We start from the raw sequence: 21100 nt of genomic DNA, 5'->3' as shown, positions 1-21100 counted from the left end.
AAACAATTTTTGTAGCTAGCTACTGATTAGTGTCCAAAATGGTTTCATGTGTAGTGACCAAAAATTGAAAATCCCGACATGGCCAGCCCAGCCATACATGCCAAAGGAATGCAAAAGATACAATCTAATGATCTAATGAAATTAAACCTCATTTGTAGTCTTTCATGGGACAAGATCCTTATAGTTTTGAATTTCATCTCCATTTGAATAACTGGATGATGTCCTTTCCCCTGTAACTGCACATAAAATACAGATGAGAACTTTGATGATGAATACCCGTGCGATAACTGGACGTGAGGTATAAAGCTATGGATCAATCATGGATGCTGAGGTGAGAAGCAAGAGGATGCCTCAGTTATTAGGGGCAGCTTACGTTCATCATGCAGGAGTAGTAGGTATTGATCCAGAACGGCAGCCTATTATGCTGGTGGGAGAAGCCTGCTAGGTCAACCAAGGAGAGCTTCCAGAGCAGCGCCCTGTTTTTTTACAGGTAGCAACGATCATTCATTCCATCAATATGCCAAGTCAAACAGACAACAACTCAGCAGAATTCTAGTTCTTTCAATTTGTTGATAAATAAGTTTTATTTGTACGTCAACTGGTGAGTTTTATATTCTTTCCTGTCATCTTCTTGTAATATGTTTTACCACTTCCTGCAAAAAAACATGTATTTTTACCGCTTTACTGGCGCAATTTAAACATCATTGCACCGAAGTTTTCTGGCCACATTTTATTATTATGTTGGTCTCTTGTTCTAATCTATTGTCTGTGTGCATATTATTGATGAAAGCAATTTCTTATACCTTTTCAGTTATTACCACAACATTAAAGGAGATGCCTTTACTCCAGAAAGCATTGCCTCCAGAACTTGCTGATAATGTGCTCAGGGCAACGTTTCTTTTGCACCTTTTGCCTTTTGCTGTGGTCTCCTTGGTATTATGGGTCGCGGCCAACTTTCAAATCAACTTGTACTGTTGTACTGTTAATGAATAGTCAGTCATCAGGCTTCATTCATTTGCATCAGTTACCCTAAATTATAGCTTCAGCTTTTCCAGAAGACACATCTAATATGCACCCTGTAGCCTAGTTTTTTGTTACTTTTATTAAAAACTGTCATGAATGAAACAAAACAAAATCATAGTCGATGCTGGAGAAAAACATTTTTTTCTGTTTATTGTTCTCTCCTTTTTCATGATGTAGTTATATCGTGAATGCTTACGGAGGGCGAAGTATATTGGCCATCAGGTATGCATATTTTTATCTGAAAATTTACCATTGCTCTCCACCATGAAGTTGTGATTTTTTTAATAATAGACTGAACCAGCCTTTTGTAAACCAGAAACACAATACAGAACTTTTAGTCGCCATGGTGAGACAACAATTCAAGAAAAACATGCATGAAACTGATCCAGAGAAGATATAGAAAATGAAGGACGAGTAAGTGACTGCCCTGTGTAAATTTTTACTTTTGCTTTCAATTTTACCGTCTTATCTTCCAATAATTTATCATGGTTGGAGCATACCTTATGAAATTGTTTTCTGCTGTGCAGTGCTGCAAGGGGCCTTATCAATCATATTCTATATGAGTCCGAGAAGATTACAGGACGCAAGTTTTCAGGTTAAAAACAGAAGTTGAAACTGGACTTACAGTGTGTCGTGCTGTATGAATAATAGTAAAAATAATTTACTTTCTTGCCTTTGAATGATTCCGGTTCTATTGTACAAGGATCTGCAAGTGTTTTTTTCCTTCGGATTGCTGAGTACTCGAGCTATTGCAGCAATGATTTTCAGTAACCAAGAGTTTGGCTGTCTTTTCTTTTGTGCATCTGTCCAATAAATGCTGACTACAAATTATTTTGGATACCGTATAAATGTAATCCTACTCATAGCCAGGAGACAGAAATATTCGGTGCCTTTGAACTCTTCCCCAGTGGTTATGGATAGTACCCTTTTCGTTTGAGGCTTTTTGCTGTTGATGTTATGGATAGTACCCTTTATGTTGGTCTCTTGTTCTAATCTATTGTCTGTGTGCATATTATTTGTACAGTCAAATGTAGCTTGCACCAACAGATCAGTAGTACTCCCAATTTATTCTAAAATAAGTACATATTTTAGAGTTAGACTATTTAACTTCAGTTAACTTTTTTTCTACATCCTCTTCTCGTAAAGGCAATGATTATTAGTATATATCTAATCTTTTACAGTACGAAATGTATTTGATTTGCAACGGAGGTAGTAGTAGTTACCGATCAATGGAAACTCACTTCAGTCTCTGGCCAAGAGCGGAGTCGTCGCCGGTAGAAATGTTCGTGTCGACTGACCGGAACTGCTTGTACCGGCGAATGTCCCGCCACCCGAATTCTGGGACATCGTAGGGGTCTGCTGAGCTTCTTCCGCAGGAGCCGGAGACCGACGGCGGCGACACTCTGCATCTCATCTCACCGTAACAGCAGACTGAAAAACAATAATTTGGTCCAAGGCACAATCTCAGCCCCAATAGCACCTCGCCAGCTTGCCTCACGCACACGCTTGCACAACACCGCCCAAGCTCGGACGTGTCTTCTGGTCGGCCGGCAGATGCCACACCCAGAACTCGTCCTTGGTGCCGGCGCTGGGGTGCTTCCTGGGGCTCGCCTTGGGCGACATGGGCCTGCGCCGGTGGCCGAGGACGTCCTTGGGCTAAATGTCAACTAAATTGCAGAGGTTTGTGGAGCTAGAAACTTAGGTCCCATGTTACAATCGATCTAAATTAAAAGCCCTACTATTCTGCCATCCATAACGTGATCTTCCTCCTAAACCTTGTCTATAACAGATGGATCAAAAAATGTAACAAATTTAAATCCGTGAGGCATATTAGTATGCTTGTCCTACATAATTACAGAATCAGCTATTGCCCCATATTTCTCAAAATGCTTGGAGAATTATTCTACATACAAAAATAGCAAACCAAGATTAGAGATGAAGGTGCTAAACGCAGCTCACCAGATTTATACCTCTCAATATCTGATGCGGGGCACCTGCATAGACCAGAGGAAAATTAGTTAAGAATCACATTGCAGGGAAAACACATTTCGGACACCCTTCAAAAAGTTGCATTCAACTGTCGTTCAGTAGGGTGGATGGGGGTGGGGTGGGACTTCATGAATACAATGAAAACTCACGTCATAGTTAGAATTGGAACTTCATCCTCATTCCCAAGATAAAGTACATTGGAGTACCAGCTATCCTGCAAGAAATTCATCCAACAGACATTAGATATATTCCAGAACTTTTGAGACTCAGTATTGCCACATAGATTAAACATGGTGTCACAATTATACTGGTAAGGCTGGGTTTGAAATTCGTCCACTGATGACATGACACGATACTGTTTTTCTTGTGTACTTTTAGCTTACTAAAATCAGCCTTCATTTCAAAGGTTTTGGAGCTCTGCCAACCTGATCATACAATCATTTCTAAGACCAGATGAACTTGAATACTCAAAGAGGCCTGTTCTGCTCCATGCTAAACAGATCAATATTAAAAGCGACCTACATCTCTATGGGAAAAAAATTTGTCATCTATCAATAAGCTCTTAGAACAGCAGTCAGCCTGTCATACGTTTAGCAGTAATGTTTTCAACAGCATGCTAGTACAGTGTTATTTAATCTCATTAAAAATCATATAGAAATTATGTACAAAGGGAAGGGTACAATTGTAGAAGTGGGACAAGCAAATCAAACCTTAATAGGTTCAAGATGAATAGCTCTGTTTGTAGATATAAACTTGATTTCAGATGAACCACTCGGACACCCCATACTTCTTTGGGGGCGTGTGGGGGCATGGCGAGGGCCCTGGCTGGAGCAGAGATGAGGGCAGGGCGCGTGAGCGGCAAGGGCCCTGGCTGGAGCAGAGATGAGGGCAGGGCGCGTGAGCGGCAAGGGCCCTGGCTTGAGCGCAAAGGGCCCACGTCGCCGCCGCCGAGCTCGACGGCTTTCCTGGCTGCCTCCAGCCTGGTGACATAGTCGCACGCTGGAATATGATGGTCGGGTCACGAAAGCGGCGAGGCGAGGCGAGGTGGCGGGGAAACGGCGGGGGCTGGGTGCCTGATTCGTTGCGCTAGCGTGGGAGGGGGCCGCATCCGTGCGCGGTTGGCGCAGTTGAGGGCGAGATCCGCGGGAATGGGGGCGGGGAAATGGCGGGGGCTAGGTACCTGGTTCGTTGCGCGGGCGTGGGGGAGGGCGGGGGCACAAGGAACTCATGGGCCACAGCTCCCCCTGCGTGCCCGCCTATAGAAGCCTCCTGCTTGTGGCCGAGGAAGGTCGTCCGCGGCGGGGGCAGGGGATGGATGACGATGGGCGGGATGGGCAGGAGGGACATCTGCAGAGCAAGTTTGTAGACATCGCGCAGGCGGACGCTGGAATCATGGCTGACATCGCGCGACACGGCGGGGAGGGGGGAGAACGCCGGCAATCCGGGGGTAGGCAGGCCAAATCGTGGGGGCGAGAACGCCGGCAATCTCGGGCTTGCGGGGAGAGGGGGCGTCGGGCGGAGCCACCTGTGGACGCCCTCCTTACAGACTTATAGAGTAGTAGTAGATTTAGAACACACATCAAATGTTATTAATGCATAACATTGTCACTTATACACATTGTCAGATGTAGGAAATCATTATGTGTACATCAAAATAAACAAATTTGTACAATGAATGATCTCTTGGCAAGGTAATCATTTACTTTTATTATTAACTATTACATGAAAATGTCGTCACGTGTAAGTTTAACGGGTCCCCCGAGGGGAACGGTGCTTCCCCATCTCCGTCCCCGTTTACCCGTCGAGAAAGAATTTTTCCCCGTTTACATCCCGTGGAGAAAGAAACTTCCACATCCCCTAATAGATGAATTCCCTGTGGGGAATCGGGGATCGGGTCCCCATTATCATCTCTATTCGCGAGTCGAGTTCCTTTTAGATTCTTTGCTAATATAACCATGTTCGGCTTGGCTCTACCTCTGCATGTTTATATATATATGATCCACTCTATAATTCCAAGTGGAGCAGGCTCCACCTAGAGTTAGAGCTATTTGAGAGGAGAGGTTTGGGCGTTTGGCTAGTAACTTGTTTTGACTAAAGAAAGTATGCTTTTATCGCTACTTTGATATTCTTGCTTAGGCCTTGTGGGGAACATGATCGTCGACCGGGATGGGAGTGGGGCAAGTGAGGAATGGGGTGGGTGCACATAGGAAGCAGCGACCCAGCATGCGAGGGGCGCACAGCCAACAGGGCGGCTCAAGGCCAGGTAGGTCGACGTAAGTTTGGCCGATGACGCGAATCAATGGTGGCAGCGGGCTAAGAAGAAACACAAGGCGGGCGATGCTGGGAAGAAACATGAGCATGAAGGAACATGATTAATTGAATAGGGACCAAATTATTTTTTAATTGATGGCATTGGTGGATAAACACCACCGAACTCTATGTCCTGATCTATTTTGAAGTGATTCGCAGTAGGAAAAGAGGTGTTCCAAACTTCACGCCCAAAATAAATTAGAGCTCAAGAAATTTTATGGAGTTCGGTTGCTCAAAAAAGTGGGGTTGGATGTTTGGATGTCTCCACTCAACTCCAATCTGGAGCTTAAGGTTAGAGCAATGCCAAACAAGACCTAAATTCATATTTGGTGAACGTGAGTTTCTTTTTTAGAATGTATTCTATATATGAAGAGGTGTAGATCTCATGTCAGTTGCAAGATTTTTGTCATGGGACCCAACTAAACGCACGTGTGTAACATGAGTCTATGATTAAGATGTTTGTATTTGTTGAGCTCAATACATCTAATCCGGAGCCCAACTCATCGCATCGTACATACCAAGGGCACGGTTCACACAACATAAGCTCGGAGCCCCCTACCCTTCGCCTCCTCCTCCGCCTCTGTTTACGTTCATTGTTCCTGCCAAGCAACCGGCTCTAGGAGTATCGTGCACTTGTCTTTGATGTAGGGAACTACAACAAGACAAATGGCAAAGCAATTCAAGTTCTCCAACCAAAGGCTTGACCCTTTCCTCGTCCCACACTCTAGGGGTGACTTGAGGGCCTCCCAATGTGTCAACATCAACTTTGCTCGTTCCTATCCCTCCTCGTCGTCGTCATCGAGAGGGGCATGTGGATGTCGACAACTATGATGAGGTGGTGATAGAGCTTTCTTTATCCTAAAGTGTGCCAAAAGGGTGTGGTTGGCATGTCGTCACCATCCTTGATGGTTGCCACACCGTTGAGCTCTTGTGTGCAATCTATTAAACATGGATAGGTATTATCTATAGGTGGAAACCTTGAATCCTATTTAGGTTGTGCTCCCATGATTATAGCACATGAATACGGTACATGCACATGATAAAGGAATACAACCCATGAGGGCTTTGTCGTGTGCCACATTAACATGGTGAAAGGGAAATAAGCTTTAAGCCACTTCTATATTAGTTTAGTGTTCGATGTCCATAGCAACATTAGAGCTAACTAGTTTGCTAAGTGAATTGATGTGGGTTCATAACAATGAAAATAGAATATTCAATATGAACAATATCTCAAAACTCAATTAGAAAGGGCATAATTTGGAAAAGGGGAACCTTGAATGGTTTAACTGTTTGGATAAGTTCTAAAAGGTCCTAGGGACATTTTTGAACCCTTGGAAGTGGCTAGAATGTTCATATATGCAAATAGTGGTTCCAGGATCTAAGTTTAGGAAAACCGAGTCTAGAAGAGCATATGAATTAAAAGTGATCAAAACGATGAAGATCTATGACTTAGGGCGTTTGCATAGTTCGAGAATGTGTTTATCTAAGTCATAAAAGTGCTCAAATGTATAGCCAAATGAAGATAAGAGAAAAAAAGGCTAAATTTGATTTAGTCACGATGTTTTTGGGTGCACCAGACCAAAGTCCTAGAGAAAGATTTAGGCAACCCAGGTAGCTGATGCACCGGTCTGGAGTCTAGTGTGTGGGGGTAGATATCCCCTAGGTCCCTACGAACATGATTCAGTCTATGGACCGTCAAAGAGCTTCCATGGGTCAGACGAAATAAACCACGCAAGCGAATCGATCGGATGTGGCCAAAGAGAGACACGTGAATCCAAACGCACGATCTGAAGCAACGCAACCAACCCCCATGCATGTAGGGATAATATAAATCCCACGAAGGTTCACACGCTACTGTATGGGTTAGAGTCGGTTCTTCGTAACCATATGTGGTAATAGTAGTCAGTTTATCCCTTTATAACCCTAACCTCGTCGAGTATATAAGGCAGGTTAGGGCCCCTACAAAACGATTGGACCCTCTATTATACATAGCAAGAGCTAAGACTTCATCCACTTTGTAACCTCAAACCCAAGATCAATTCCACCTCAGTAGCACACAAGACGCAGGGTCTTACACATCGTTGTAGTCCAAACATGTATAAATCTTCGTGTTCTTTGTACTTTGTCGTGTGCAGCATGAACCATCGAACTAATTGTCGATGCCGCCAACCACAAAGCATTGCGAGGGACACCCCGTAGTGCAATACCGGTGCTAATCACCGATAGTGTGCACCGGACTTAAATTCCAGATAGGCTATTTTTGAACCAAGATGAGTTGATCACCGGACCCAGTTCGATTGAGCACTAGACCACTTTCCCATAGAAACTATTTTCCATGAAGTCAGATGATGCACCGGACCTGTCGTACACCTAGTGGTGGATGGGAAAGACCAACGGGGACATAGGTTTCATTTGGAAACTGAACTCGGTCCTAAGGGACTCCTCAACAGAGACGTAGGTTTCATTTGGAAACCAAACTCCAGTAAATGAATTCTTGTGTTTTTGAAAGGGAAATAGGGTCAAACCTTTTCCTAAATGATTTTGGTGTTTGAATTACCCAACACAAATTATTGGACTAACTAGTTTGCTCTAGATTATAAGTTTTACAGGTGCCAAAGGTTCAACACAAACTAATAAAAAGTCCAAGATAGGGTTCAAAAAGAAAGGAGCAAAACCAACCGAAGGCTGCCCTGGTCTGGCGCACCGGACTGTCCGGTGCACCAGGGAGATCAACTCTGAACTGCTCAGCTTTGAGTTTTTGGAGAGCCACTCCGCTATAATTCACCGGACTGTCCGGTGTAGCACCGGACTATCCGGTGTGCCGGCTACTGCGCCAATGGTCGTCTGCAAAAGGTGAACAGTGCGTGAACAGTGCGCGGACAGTTCGCGCAGAGTCAGAGCAGCGCTAGAAGGCGCACCGGACAGTGAACAGTGCATGTCCGGTGCACCACCGGACTGTCCGGTGGTCCCAGCTGTCAGAGCTCCAACGGTCGAACCCTAACGGTTGGGTAACATGGCTGGCGCACCGGACTGTCCGGTGCGCCCATCGACAGACAGCCTCCCCAACGACCACTTTGGTAGTTGTGGCTATAAATATCCCCAACCACCACGCTTAAAGGCATCCAAGTTTTCAGCCATTGCATTCAATACAAGAGCTCTAGACTTCACTCCAAGACACAAACAAGAGATCAAATCATCTCCCAAGTCCGGAATCACTCCAAACTCTTAGTGACTAGTGAGAGAGAGATATTTATGTTCATTTGAGTTCTTGTCACTTGGATCACTTTTCTTCTTCCTCCATTCTTATTCTCAAGCAACTTGTAATCAAGCAAGAGACACCAAGTTGTGGTGGTCCTTGTAAGGGGTCTAAGTGACCCGTTGATTAAGGAGAAAAGCTAACTCGGTCTAGGTGACCGTTTGAGAGAGGGAAAGGGTTGAAAGAGATCCGGTCTTTGTGACCACCTCAACGGGGAGTAGGTTTGCAAGAACCGAACCTCGGTAAAACAAATCACCGTGTCATCCGCTTTATTTGCTTGAGATTTGTTTTCGCCCTCTCTTTCGGACTCGCTTTTATTTCTAACACTAACCCGGCTTGTAGATTGTGCTTAAAGTTTATAAATTTCAGATTTGCCTATTCACCCCCCTCTAGGCGACTTTCAGTTTTTGTGTTTGTCTGTATACAATTTGTTTTCTCCTCTCCTCACTAAGTTCTCTTTCATTGGTCTTAATCTAAATCACTTAGTGTAGTTTCAAGACTTTTTTCCGCACATATAAAAGAGAAACAAAATGCAAGTTGACCTTATCCCTTACTTTAATTGACTTACATCTTACTTTAACCAATTAATCAGGATCTCATTTTGTTTTAAGTTGCAAACTTCAGGTTTTGCTTATTCACTCTCTCTCTCTAGACAACTTTCATAAGGTACAAAGCCAAGGCTATTTTCTTAAATCCCCACCACACATTTTTTCCGCATACTCTATCATGTTGGTAGACCTCTTCAAACGTCGGTTTGAGTTAGGTCAAGGTCGAGTCATGGGTCATTTGGCACAGCTCGCGTCCGACCTGTGCATAGTGTTAGGTCAGGTTGGGTTGGCCCGTGCCTCCTAATTGGACGCGTCAAGGAGGATTTTTTGGGTTGGGTTGGGTTTTTTTGGCTTTGGGTCAGTTTTTTTGGTTGTGTCAGGTTTTGGGTCAAAAATCATGGCCCACTCCTAGACTATGGATTGTTGTGGATCAATAACTACGGCTCGTACCTACCCACCACATCGATCGAGTCATATCGAATTGGTCGTGTCAGGTGGCCCATGATTAGGTTTACATGTTAGCCACCCAGAACACCACCATGATCCTGATACACATTCATGAAGTCATAACCACTACACTAATGAAATCCAATTTTATCCTATGGCGTGCTCTACCCTGTCATACCTTCGAAGTTAGAAGTTGATTGGGTACTATCGAGTACTCAGGAACCAGGTACCAGAAATAGGCCTATGAGCCTTTTTCAAAAACGGCCTACCTGTCGACTAAGTCTCTTTCGAGCGACTCTACGAGGTAGACCAGTGGACCAACTTCGATGACCAACTTTGCCGACTAACTCTGTGAGGCGGACCGGCTGACCAACTCTACGATGACCAACCTTGCTGACCAACTCTGCGAGGAAGACCGACTCACCAACTCTCTAGTGACCAACTCTACGAGGCGGACCGGTCGACCAACTCTCCGATGACCAACTCTGCCGACCAACTCTGTGAGACAGTCCGACTGACAACTCTCCGCCAACCAGCTTCGGCCGACCAACTCACCGTCGAACAACCCAACGAGGCAGAGATCTAAGTCCAGAGCTACCTATCCACGTCAGCTATGACGAGACGCGCCACCATCAAACCACGTCCGAACATATGCATAGCATGCCGAATGGCATCGGGGTCTCTACAGTTACCCGTACATCGGAAGGACGAGACAACACGGCAGACCAAGCATGCACCTGCGCATGCTGACAGGTGACGAAGGGCCCATGACAATAGGAGAAGCCACACCACGTACGACCGCACTTTGAGACTGATCCGTGGAACCCGCCGCACACCATTACGAAGATGTCAGCGATGAACTCGCTACAGGAGCTAGAGTAGTAGGTGAGGACGACGCCATGCAAGGAGTACGACTACACGCGACCCTAAGGAGGACCCGCCACGCCAACGCGGAGCAGATCTCTCTATATCTCTCTCCGGTATAAACGGTCATATGGTGCACCAACGGTCCGATGCCACCCAATAGATAGTCTGGTGCCCCCAAAACGCCTAATCAGGGATTCAGTAGCCATTGCACTGTTCGATGTGCACCGGACAGTCTCGTGCACCCGCGGACAGAAGGCAACCAAGTCCTTCCAAATGGAGCCCCAACGGCTCCTAGGTCCCTTGGGGCTATAAAAGGGACCCATAGGCGCATGGAGCACTACACCAAGCTCTCATTGAACATCCTACAACGCTGAGATATCGCATTCAAACCTTTGCTTTAGTAGATAGAGATTTGAGCACTTGTTTCGAGTTTTAATTTTGTCGTGTTGTTTTTGTGCTCTTCTCTCTCGATTTGTGTGCGTGAGTTGCTGCAAGTTTGTCTCGTGTGTTTGCTTCTACTTCCTCCTTGCTCTTGTGGTTTATTTTAGATCAATTGTGTAAGAGTGATAGACTTCAAATTGTGGTGATTCCTCACAATGGTAAAACGTTGAGATAAGAAAGTGAATCGTGGTTCTCAAGTTGATCAGTGGATCACTTGAGAGCGGTTGAGTGCAAGTGTGCAACCCTCGTCCATTGGGACACCACAACGTGGATTAGGCAAGCATTTTACGCTTGACCGAACCACGGTATAAAAATTGTCGTGTCACTTGTCTCTCTACCTCATTGCGATTCTACTCTTTCTAGCAGTTCACTTGACTTACAAAATTGCTCTAAGTTTAATACTCACCTTGTGAGAGCAATTATGTGAAGAAGCTCTCTCCTCTCATCCTCTTCATTCGGATTTGGCTTTTGAGCTCACTAATAAAATATTAGTCCAAGTTTGTTTTGCTGAGCTATTTTTATAGGATCACCTATTCACCCCTCCTCTAGGTGCTCTCACCAGGCCGAAAGCGTGGACCGTTTGTGGTTGGCAAAAAGTGGGCAACATGTAAGAAGTGGTTAGTGGCTATAAATACAACCCCAACCACCTCCATTGATAACACCCAAGCATTTCAGCTCCCACATTCATTGCAAAAAGCTAGAGTTCAGTCCAAATCCTCACACAGGGATCAAAGATCCTCTAAGTGCAACAATTGTGATTATGTTCGTTAGTGATTAAGTGCCTTGTGAGAAATTCTAGAGAGTGTGAGCTAGTGTTTCATTTGTCGCTCTTTGTTGCTTGGTTTCTTGTTCGTGCTTTCTTCATCTCCTTCTAAACACTCAAGTGACTTGTAAATCTAAGAAGAGATACCTAATTGTGTAGTGATCCTTGTGGAGTCTGAGTAACCCTCGAGATTAAGAAAAATCACTCAACCGGTCTAAGTGACTGTTTGACATAGGAAAAGGGTTGAAAGAGACTCGGCCTATGTAGCCTCCTCGACGGAGAGTAAGTTCTTCGGAACCGAACCTCGGGAAACAAATCGTCTGTGTCTTTATGTTAACCTTACTTCACAATTTGATACTTCCTCTCCCTCCCTCTCCCTAAGTTCTCTTGCTTACAATCATTTTGAGTTAGCTTCCAAAGTTATCTGCATTGATTGCGCAACTCGTGGCAAGAAGAACTATCTTTCGCACTCTTGTTTTATTATTACTCGTTGTAACGCTAATCTTGGGTGAAGTTCGTGTTCAAAGTTTATAATTTTCAGGTTTTGCCTATTCACCCCCACTAGGCGACTTTCAGCGCTGGGAGGTCGCTATCGACATGACTGCACATCCCGACGTACGGTCCCGGGTGCGCTCCGACTACCCTCGAGGGGCCAGTCGACCCTACTAATGAGGGACCTCAACACCGGAGCTCCTATAGTGACCTGTATAACGGATAGTACGCAGTAGATACACCATATCGGGTGTACACCTACGCACACCAGTGAGTGACATGGGCTCGTAACGACAGGGAAGACCACACGACGCACGATTGCACCATATGACTGACTCGTGGGACATTTATTGCCCCTACTTTCATCTATTTAGTGCTCCTAAAGTGGCCAAGTAGTTCCTTGATCAGATTTAACGACTTCATGGGTTGCCAACCTATATTATCTTAGATCGGGATAGAATCTTCACCGACACGTTTTGGCAACAATTATTTTAGCTGATAGATACACGTTTGTGTATGTCTTCTGCCTATCATCCATAATTGGATGAGAAAACTGAGAGATTAAACCAATGCTTGGAAACTTTTTTGCGTTGTTTTGTGCACGCCTGCCCAGTTAAGTGGTCCAAATGGCTGTCAGTTGCAGAGTATTGGTATAACACTTCTTTCCACTCAACAATTGGTCATTCTCCATTCGAAGTTTTGTATGGGTATGCTCCCAGACATTTTGGGATATGTTTAGAGGCAGTAGTACCTCAGCTAGAGTTGGAGCAATGGTTAAAGGAAAGAGAGCTGATAACTCGAGTGATCAAGTGGCATCTGACTCGTGCACAAGGTAGAATGAAGAAGCAGGCTGATAAGCACCGTGCAAAGATGCATTTCGTTATAGGTGACTGGGTGTATTTGAAGTTACAACCCTATATTCAGTCCTCGGTGGCTACACGTGATAATCAAAAGCTGGCATTCAAATTCTTTGGACCATATAAAATTGTGGATAAAGTGGGATCAATAGCTTATCGTTTACAATTGCCACCTTCCAGTTCCACTCATCTAGTCATACACATATCGCAATTGAAGAAAGCGGTGGGTCAGAATCAAGTCTTGGTTCACTCTCTACCCGAGGATACTACACCGGTTCAAGTGCCCCCACAAGATAGTGCAACGTCGAATGATTGAACATGAAGGTGAGCTTGTTTCATAGGTTAAAGTGCTTTGGTCAGGTACGGATGTAGCATTAGCCACTTGGGATGGTGTTGAGGCTCTCCATTCCAGGTTCCAGAAGCGCCCGCTTGGGGGCAAACAACTGTCCAAGGAGGGGGTATGTGGACGAAGTGGCGGTGCCTACTGAAGAAGTTGATGATGTCGGTGCTCTGAATCAGGATGACAAGGGCGTTCTGAAGCATGACAAACAGATGCGGGTGGCGGGAGCTTAAGTGAACAAGCCGAGGTGGGAAAAGAATCCCAATACGAAATACCATGGGCCTACTTGGGCCATGTAATAGGAGTCTTAGCACTACATTATATGTGACTTCTGAACACTAAAGTGAATAACGAAGAACCGAATACCTTATCCCAGTCGCCAAATGTCTCTTCTTTGTCCTTGTGCCGTGTTCTACCCTTCTTCTTCTTCTTCTCCATCCAACACCACTCTACTCAATCCTATTAACAACGCTTGATCCTATTAGCTTGCTAGATAATCCAAGGTTTAAGCGCCTATTTGATGTGGTTTTATCGATGAAAAATGGTTCTATCTCTCTAGAAAATCAGAGAGATATTATGTTGGGTACTTGATCTCAATCCCCTAAAGGTGTTGAAAATCACGACAACACGTGTTAAGAAATGAAGACCTTCGTCCTGAGGTTAATACTCTTTCGGGGTATGAGCGCGAAGGGCGAAGGTCTTCGGATACGCATGCATAACATAAGTGAAATGCGATAGAAAGAGACAATTTAAATAATACATGAGAACTTACCTCTATTTGCTTAGCATTCTCAATATGTCTATGTCTCTCATTACATTATACGAATTTACAAATATACCTTCGACTCCTGAACAATAGGATGCACAAAGGTTTTCAAAGGCTAAGCACTACAAATTTATGGCCCTTGTAAAAGGTACTTTAGGTAGGGTATTGTTCATCTATTTATTATGGGAGACGAACCGTCTCTATACAGATTTCCAATAATGCCCACCAAGGCTTTCATACACTGTTTACAAACGATACAAGGTCAATATTGTATTTTCTCTATCTTTGACTTTGCGGATCTGTCATTTAGTGATTTCCTTTTCAACTCGTGCTCGAAGTCATTGCTTTTCGTACTTGTTGTTTGCGCATGGACGAAGCGTCTTTATTTAATGCTTCAGCCGAAGGTTAGCTTCGTATGTAATAAGAAACGTTCCTAAAACATATATACTTATGCCGAAGCTATGTGTTAGTCAGCTGATTGTTTCTTCGTCAACCAGTGATCTTCGGCATGACTTTTGTCGTGTCCTTAAGACAATCATGCAATACAGTTAATCAGAGCACCTTCGGCAGTGTTTGCTTCAGGATGAAGAAGAGCCCTTGCGTACACGTAGGAGTAAGAACAATATCCCTAAAATTATGTTCTTAACCGTTACGGCTCGACCAAAATTTGATACAAATAGAGTTTGTATCTTTTATGCAAAGATTGGAATATTTCCTTTGGTTAATTTTGAACGTGCTAAGAGAAGTAGTATTAACCAGCAAGCTGGAACCATTGAACTGGGAACGTTGTTGTCTTGTGTGGTGACCCTTTGTTGTACGCAACAAAACAAAGGTGTTGCTGCACTGCACTTTACATGAATGGAATGGCCAGGCGCAGGATGAGGATCAGGATCGACGGGGTGCAGTCGCTGCTTCGGCTACGGCGGCGGCGCCTGAGGCAGAACGAGCCGCACTCCTTGTTTCGCGGTCGCGGGTGGACATGGATGTGAGCCCTGGCCCCGCCCGCCGGTGGGCTGCGCGACCGATTCCTTCCTTGTGGGCGCTACTCAAGTCGGCGTCGGCGGCGGAGTGGAGGTGGGTCCGCTTTCTGGCCCAGTTTCACTCACGGGCCCATCGAGACGCGACTAACTGGACTGGCACTCAGCGAGCGCCCGCTGCAAGCTGAGATCATTTATGCCTTTGATGTTTCTGTCACGATTCAGAATGTAAGCATTTCGGTGTGCGCTATAGCCGATTACGGGACGAAGCCATCTTCGGGCAACGCTCACCAAAGATTTTTCAGAACGTTTGCTTGCAATCATCGTCAAGGAACATGTAACATACAACCAGCGAGCGGGGTAGTATAATCACACACAGGTCACCTCCTGCATGGGTAAAAGGTCCATGGAATCATCCGCTCCAGGCTCGACATGCTTGCGCTTTCAGACACCGACGCGCAAGGGCATCCCAGGCATGATGATACCTCGATGGCCGTCGAAAGATCCTCTCTGCGATGCAAGGGCATCCCTCCCAGGCCTTTTTTTTTTCTACGCACGCAGCGCCGTCTTTACAGGTGACAACGGGCGGCGAGGGAACAGGACCTGTCGGTTGCCAACTGGATAATGGAGATGGCCTTCGTTTTCAATGGACAGGTAAGGTAATTGCTACGCATTTATGATGCTCATACTACACATAAAAGCAGCACGCTGATCTCCCGTGATCAGACAAGGGAGCAAGGAAATAACACGCTCATCAAGATCACATGGCCATTGGATTTCTGGAATTCATCCATACAGCAAACCAAAGAATTAACAAATGCTACTAGCAGAAGTGTGATGACACCATCAAGATTTGCCCAACTCAACTCTCCAATAGGCTAATATATATATAGTGCTTATCCATCATGTCCAGACTCTTATCTACATCTAAGCACACCAAAGAACTAATAGTTGCATCATCATCATATCACGGAACCAAGAAACGCCAAGCCAAAAGAAAACTCTAGACAACCAATGAAAACTCTAGGCAATTATAAGGGAAAACATATACTTAGGTGCATACTAGAGACGATAACGAATCCAACTGACACAGTATTAACGAACGCATGTTGACGAATCCAACCGACACAGTATTAACGAACGCATATTGACGAGTGGGTGGCGGGCGGGTGAGGATGAAAGAAAGATGGGAAAACTCCTTTGATCCATTCATTGGCGATGAGGGGCTGTGCTGTGAGGCGAGGTGTTGTAGGCTGGTTGGTGTGCTCACGAGACGGTCGGCTTCACGGCCACCTGCTTCGCGGGCTCTGTCCCGAGCACGCCGCCCGGTGCCGACATGCCATTGACAGCCGAGGGGTACTGGGGGAGCATGCTGGTGTAGTAGATGGCGCGGCCATTGCTGTCGTACGCGACCTGTGTGGGGGCGGGGGCGTAGGCCGTGGCGTTCGACACCACGGCTGACGGGGCGGAGCCGTTGGCGGTGGCACTGGGTGGCGCGACGGCGTACACGGCGGGGTAGGAGGTCGCGCCTGGGGAGGCGGCGGCCGCAAAGTAGCCGTGGGGCGCCGGGATGAAGAACACGGGGGCATGGTCTGCGCCGGAGCCAGGAGCGACGGATGCGTACCTGCCCTGCACCTGCACGTAGGTCGTCGGAGGCGGAGCGGATGACAGCGGCGGCACGGGCGGCTTCTCCGGGAACTTTGGAATGTAGTACTCAGCGTTGGAGGTTGGGGTGGCGGTCACGGGAGGGTAGGCGCGGGCAAGGGAGTCGTCGCTGCCGTTCCTCGGGAGGGCGGCGGGGACGGGGCCGTGGGTAGGTGCCGGAGCCGTCGCAGGAGGTGGTGGTTGGTGGGTGGCGTTGTCGGCGACCTGCAGCTTCTCGAGCTCCTGGATCTGGCGCTGGTACTCCGCAGGAGAGACGACAGGGGAGACAGCCACGTGGTCGCCCGCGGGGTTGGGATGGCGGTCGTCGTTTTTGGCAGGTATTTCCACGGGCACATTCTCCCTGACCGTCGGAGGATCGCCCGCCGGGTCCTTGACCTTCACCGCCGGGGGAGGAACGAAGCCGTTGTCGAGGCCGAACAGGTAGTCGGGGCCGGCCGCCGTGAGCACCACGTGCGACGGCTGCGGCGGCGGCGGCATCTGAAACGCCGTCTGCGGCTGAGGCGGAGCCTGCTGGACGAACACCGCCTCGTGCTTGGCCTGCGGAGGCGGCGGCGGCGGCGACGACGACTGTTGCGCGAACACCGACTCCCGCTTCTGCTGCTGCGGCGGGGACGACTGGTGCGAGGGCACGGGCGGCGGGTCCAGCTTGGAGGAGGGCAGCGAGACGGTGTTGAGCGCCTCGACGATATAGAGGCGCTGGTCCGCCTTGGGCTCGAGGAGCCCGGCCGGCGGCGGGGGAGGCGGCGGCTGGACGGGGAAGAGGAAGACCCTGAGCCTGGGCGTGGCTCCGCCGCGGCCGGAGCCGGAACCGGCGGCGGGGCCGTTGTTGTGGGCGCGGTCGTACTCGACGACGAGGTGCTCCAGATCCTCGTCGTTGGTGACGGAGATGAGCGCGTCCAGGTCCTCCCCGGGCAGCTGGTACTTGACGCAGACGTCCCGGGCGTTCCCCACGAGCGTGGTGAGGCGCGCGGCGAAGTCGGCGAAGAGGACCGGCCTCTCGAGCGACAGGATCTTGGTCTCGCCGTTGACGTACGCGAGCTGGTTGTCGTGCGGCCGCGGCTGGATGCGGCCCCCGTAGCTGACCATCAGACGCACCTTGGATGGCTGCGGCGGCGGGCGCGGCTGGGGCTGCAGCTGCGGCTGCGCATGCACCGCCGCCACAGCAGCAGCAGGCACCTCCGACCCCTCGTGGTGCGTGTCCTCCGGGGCTGCGGCGGGGTTCGGGGACGACTCGCCGGTTTCGGCCATGGCGGCGGCGCGGGCGCTAGGTCTGGCCGTCTGGGGATGGGAGGATTTGGGATCGGAAAAAGGAGGAGGGAGGCGCTGGGGTGGGGGCGTGTTAAGGGTAGGTGGGGAATGCCTGGCCTGCGAGTAGCGGCGGCGGAGGCGGGTGGGTTTGGGGGATACAGAAAGGATTAGTGCTAGGGAACGGCCGTCGTCGCTGGGATTCTGGAAGCGTGGCGGCTTCGGCGGAGGGGGTGTCTTGACTGCGTTTAGGTTTTTGCCGTGGCCTCCCCTGCGTCGGGACTCGGGAGGCGTGTGGGGACAGTTGGGATTGAGGTGTCCGTCCGCGTCTATCTGTGTGTTGCTGCGGTGGGTCCGTGCTCCCGTGCTTTTCCGCTTTTTTCTCTATTTCTTTTCATTTAGATCATCTCGACCCATTCAACTATATTGTCACTAAAAAAACTATTTTAAGGTAAGCGCTGATTTAGTGACCAGGATCACGAAGAGATTAAAGGGATTGAGAAAGAAATTAGTTTATTTTCCTCTTAATCATATCTAATCCCTATGTGATCCTTTTGTTACCAAATAAACCCTAAAGTTGCTCGAGATAGCCTAACCCGCAATATGTTTTGCGGTAGGAGAATGCATAGTTATGTAATTATGTTAGGCTAGCGAGTTGTTTTGCACAGCTGGTATGTTTAAAATACGGAGTGATATTAATAAGACATTGTTCCAAACGTCTATAGCTAATTTTCTGTATCTACTATATTAAACCATCAATTTCCCGTGTCAATATTTTTCAAAAAACCTCCCACATCTATTTCAAATAACTCGTTGTAGACCCCTACCCTCTGCGCAACCAACCTTTACATCTCAAATCACACCTTTGCATATAGATGGCCAAACGGGCGGCCCGTCACAAGCTCGCTAGGCCTGACGCCCACGGGCCGCATCTCCGGCCTGCTGACCATGCCAGGCCAACCCGTTAGCCCGTCGGACCATTTGGTTAAATCGGCGTAAAATGTTAATAATGACGCAAGAGATGGGGTTCGAACACACGCCATGATGGAAACAAGGGGGGGACACTATTTGAAGTCGTCTAACGAGTAAAACATCAATGCTCAAGTGTTTTAAATACTGAATATAAATTGTACATGTGTATATACAATTTTTTATAAAATAAAAAAATATAACCGTATCGGACCGGACCAGCACTACGGGCCAAGGCTACGGCCCAAGCACGGCTCGACGCTCGTGCCAGGTTGGCCCAGTCACTATTAAATGGCATGTGCCCTAGGCTGGCCCGCCAGGCACGACCCGTTTGGACATCTATACCTCCGCACGATAATGATAGTCCTCGCCTCAGTTACCGCCACCTCGTTCGCCTTCCTGCATCTTTTCTCTCTCCCCTCATGCCTTCGCCTCTGCGCCACCCCATTCTCGCCAGATGGCATGGGAGCAGGCGCCTCCTCCCCGTATTTGTCCGACACCAGCCCTGACATCGACCTGCGCAGTGGCTATTGCATGTCCACGAGGACGTTTCACAGCATGTGCGCACCATCGTTTTCGCCGTCGCCAGACGTCCCATTCGTCTTTCCGGCCTTTGCCTTGTTCTTCATTCCCAACCTGCTGCCCCCGCCCACGGTCGCAGCTGTGAGCCGACCGACGCTCGTCGACAAGGGTACGAGCGAGTCAATCTTACTCCTGGTCTTTCTTTGTGTGTGCCGCCGAGGAGTCCAGGTATGAGATATTGGACAACCAAAGTCCATAGCGCGGCGGCAATCGACATATGCTACGAAGTTGGTGATGGTGTTGTGTCGCCTCAGCGGGTCCAGGGCTGGGAAGGCACTCACACTCTCTTGCCCTTCTCGGACTGACGCCTGGTGCGGGTGCCTCTTGTTTTGGAGCTGCTACAGCTGGGCTGCTTACTCCGCTTGCATGCTCTCTCCCTGTATGCATCTAGAGGTATACTACATAAGCCGCCTCCAGACGCCTAGGTCTTCGTCGTGTCCTTCTCCGACAACGAACAGGTATGCATGTCTCTTCACTTCCCTTCCTGCTCTACAAGACCTTAGAAGTGGGGGCGAGGGATGGGGGGTCCCTGATTTGCTGCCTATGGTACCCGTTCGATGGCTCGACATCGTCTGTCTACATGGCCTTTTTCTTTACCATGGTGTCGACTCGGTATGCTTCTACCACTTATATGTACCCATCCTTATATCATTGCAACTCTATTGTTTTGGGTGTTAATTGTTTGTTGTGCTAAGGACAGAACATAATTTGGGTGTGTTAATACTTTATTTATTGTCTGCACGTGTTTTGTGTTCTTCTGATGATGGCTCATGGATCCTGCAAAATATGTGTTAGGATTTGGAGATCCATGCGGGCACTACCACAGGGTGCTTGTCCCTTGTGTTCTTGGATCTTGCATGCATTAGGTCGTTTCTGAAACCAAATTGTAACAATGGACTCCATGGTGTTTGAGATTACTGAATTGGATGAAGCAGAAATGATTTATCACGCTAACAGTAAAAGGAAAGGTTATTTGTTGGTTTTAAACGTTAGTAGTTGCTACGAAGCTAAGTACCATAATTTATATGGAGCACATCCAGTTTGTATTGATGTCTGACTTTAGCAACCACTCCATATTTGATCTTTCTTTTTTTATAAGCAAATGACCAGATTATAAGCAAAAGCCACCAACAAAGAGGATGTAGGGTATTATCTCGCATTGAGAGCCTGAATCTGTCTAAATCTTCGAGTGAGTTGTGTATTTAGTTTTAGTCCTCAATCTTATGATCTACCATATAAACTCATTGTCGAATATTCCTAGAACAACATCAAATCTCACCGGGAGATGTGACAAAGAACAAGGTAGAGCGAACAAAGGGGTAGAAGAATCGATTTAATGTTGAATACCTCGGTCAATTGTAATCCTCTCGTATATAGAGACTAGTCAGCTGCACATGTTTTGCTATGATTTTTATATATCATATAAATATATATTGATATATTTATTTCTAAACACTAAGGTATGTATGGTCTAGTGACTAGCTCCAAATTTATAGAGTAGTGGGCATGGGTTCGAGTTCTCGCTATGCACTATTTTTTTGATATAATTATCGTATATTTTTA

At 47.3% G+C, this 21100-nt stretch overlaps 1 protein-coding gene, 1 long non-coding RNA gene and 1 pseudogene across 2 annotated transcripts; 1 reads left to right on the top strand and 2 right to left on the bottom strand.

The window, feature by feature from the left end:
* Positions 1-816: 816 nt before the first annotated feature.
* On the top strand, positions 817-1851 carry LOC103627886 (uncharacterized; annotated as a pseudogene).
* Positions 1852-2959: 1108 nt separating this feature from the next.
* Positions 2960-3775, bottom strand: LOC103627885 (uncharacterized). Its single transcript, XR_002262098.1, has 3 exons — positions 3723-3775; positions 3162-3226; positions 2960-3017 (listed from the first exon to the last, which is right to left on the bottom strand). It is a non-coding gene; the product is annotated as an uncharacterized lncRNA (long non-coding RNA).
* A 12127-nt stretch (positions 3776-15902) lies between these two features.
* Positions 15903-18209, bottom strand: LOC100278838 (uncharacterized). The gene has a single exon (NM_001151983.2). The coding sequence runs from the start codon at positions 17987-17989 to the stop codon at positions 16343-16345; it is 1647 nt and encodes a 548-aa protein (NP_001145455.2). The 5' UTR covers positions 17990-18209; the 3' UTR covers positions 15903-16342.
* Between the last annotated feature and the right edge of the window lie 2891 nt (positions 18210-21100).

The sequence above is a fragment of the Zea mays genome, chromosome 5 (genome assembly GCF_902167145.1).
Source record: "Zea mays cultivar B73 chromosome 5, Zm-B73-REFERENCE-NAM-5.0, whole genome shotgun sequence".
NCBI classification, from domain to species: domain Eukaryota; kingdom Viridiplantae; phylum Streptophyta; class Magnoliopsida; order Poales; family Poaceae; genus Zea; species Zea mays.
This window is presented reverse-complemented; position numbering and strand designations above follow the sequence as displayed.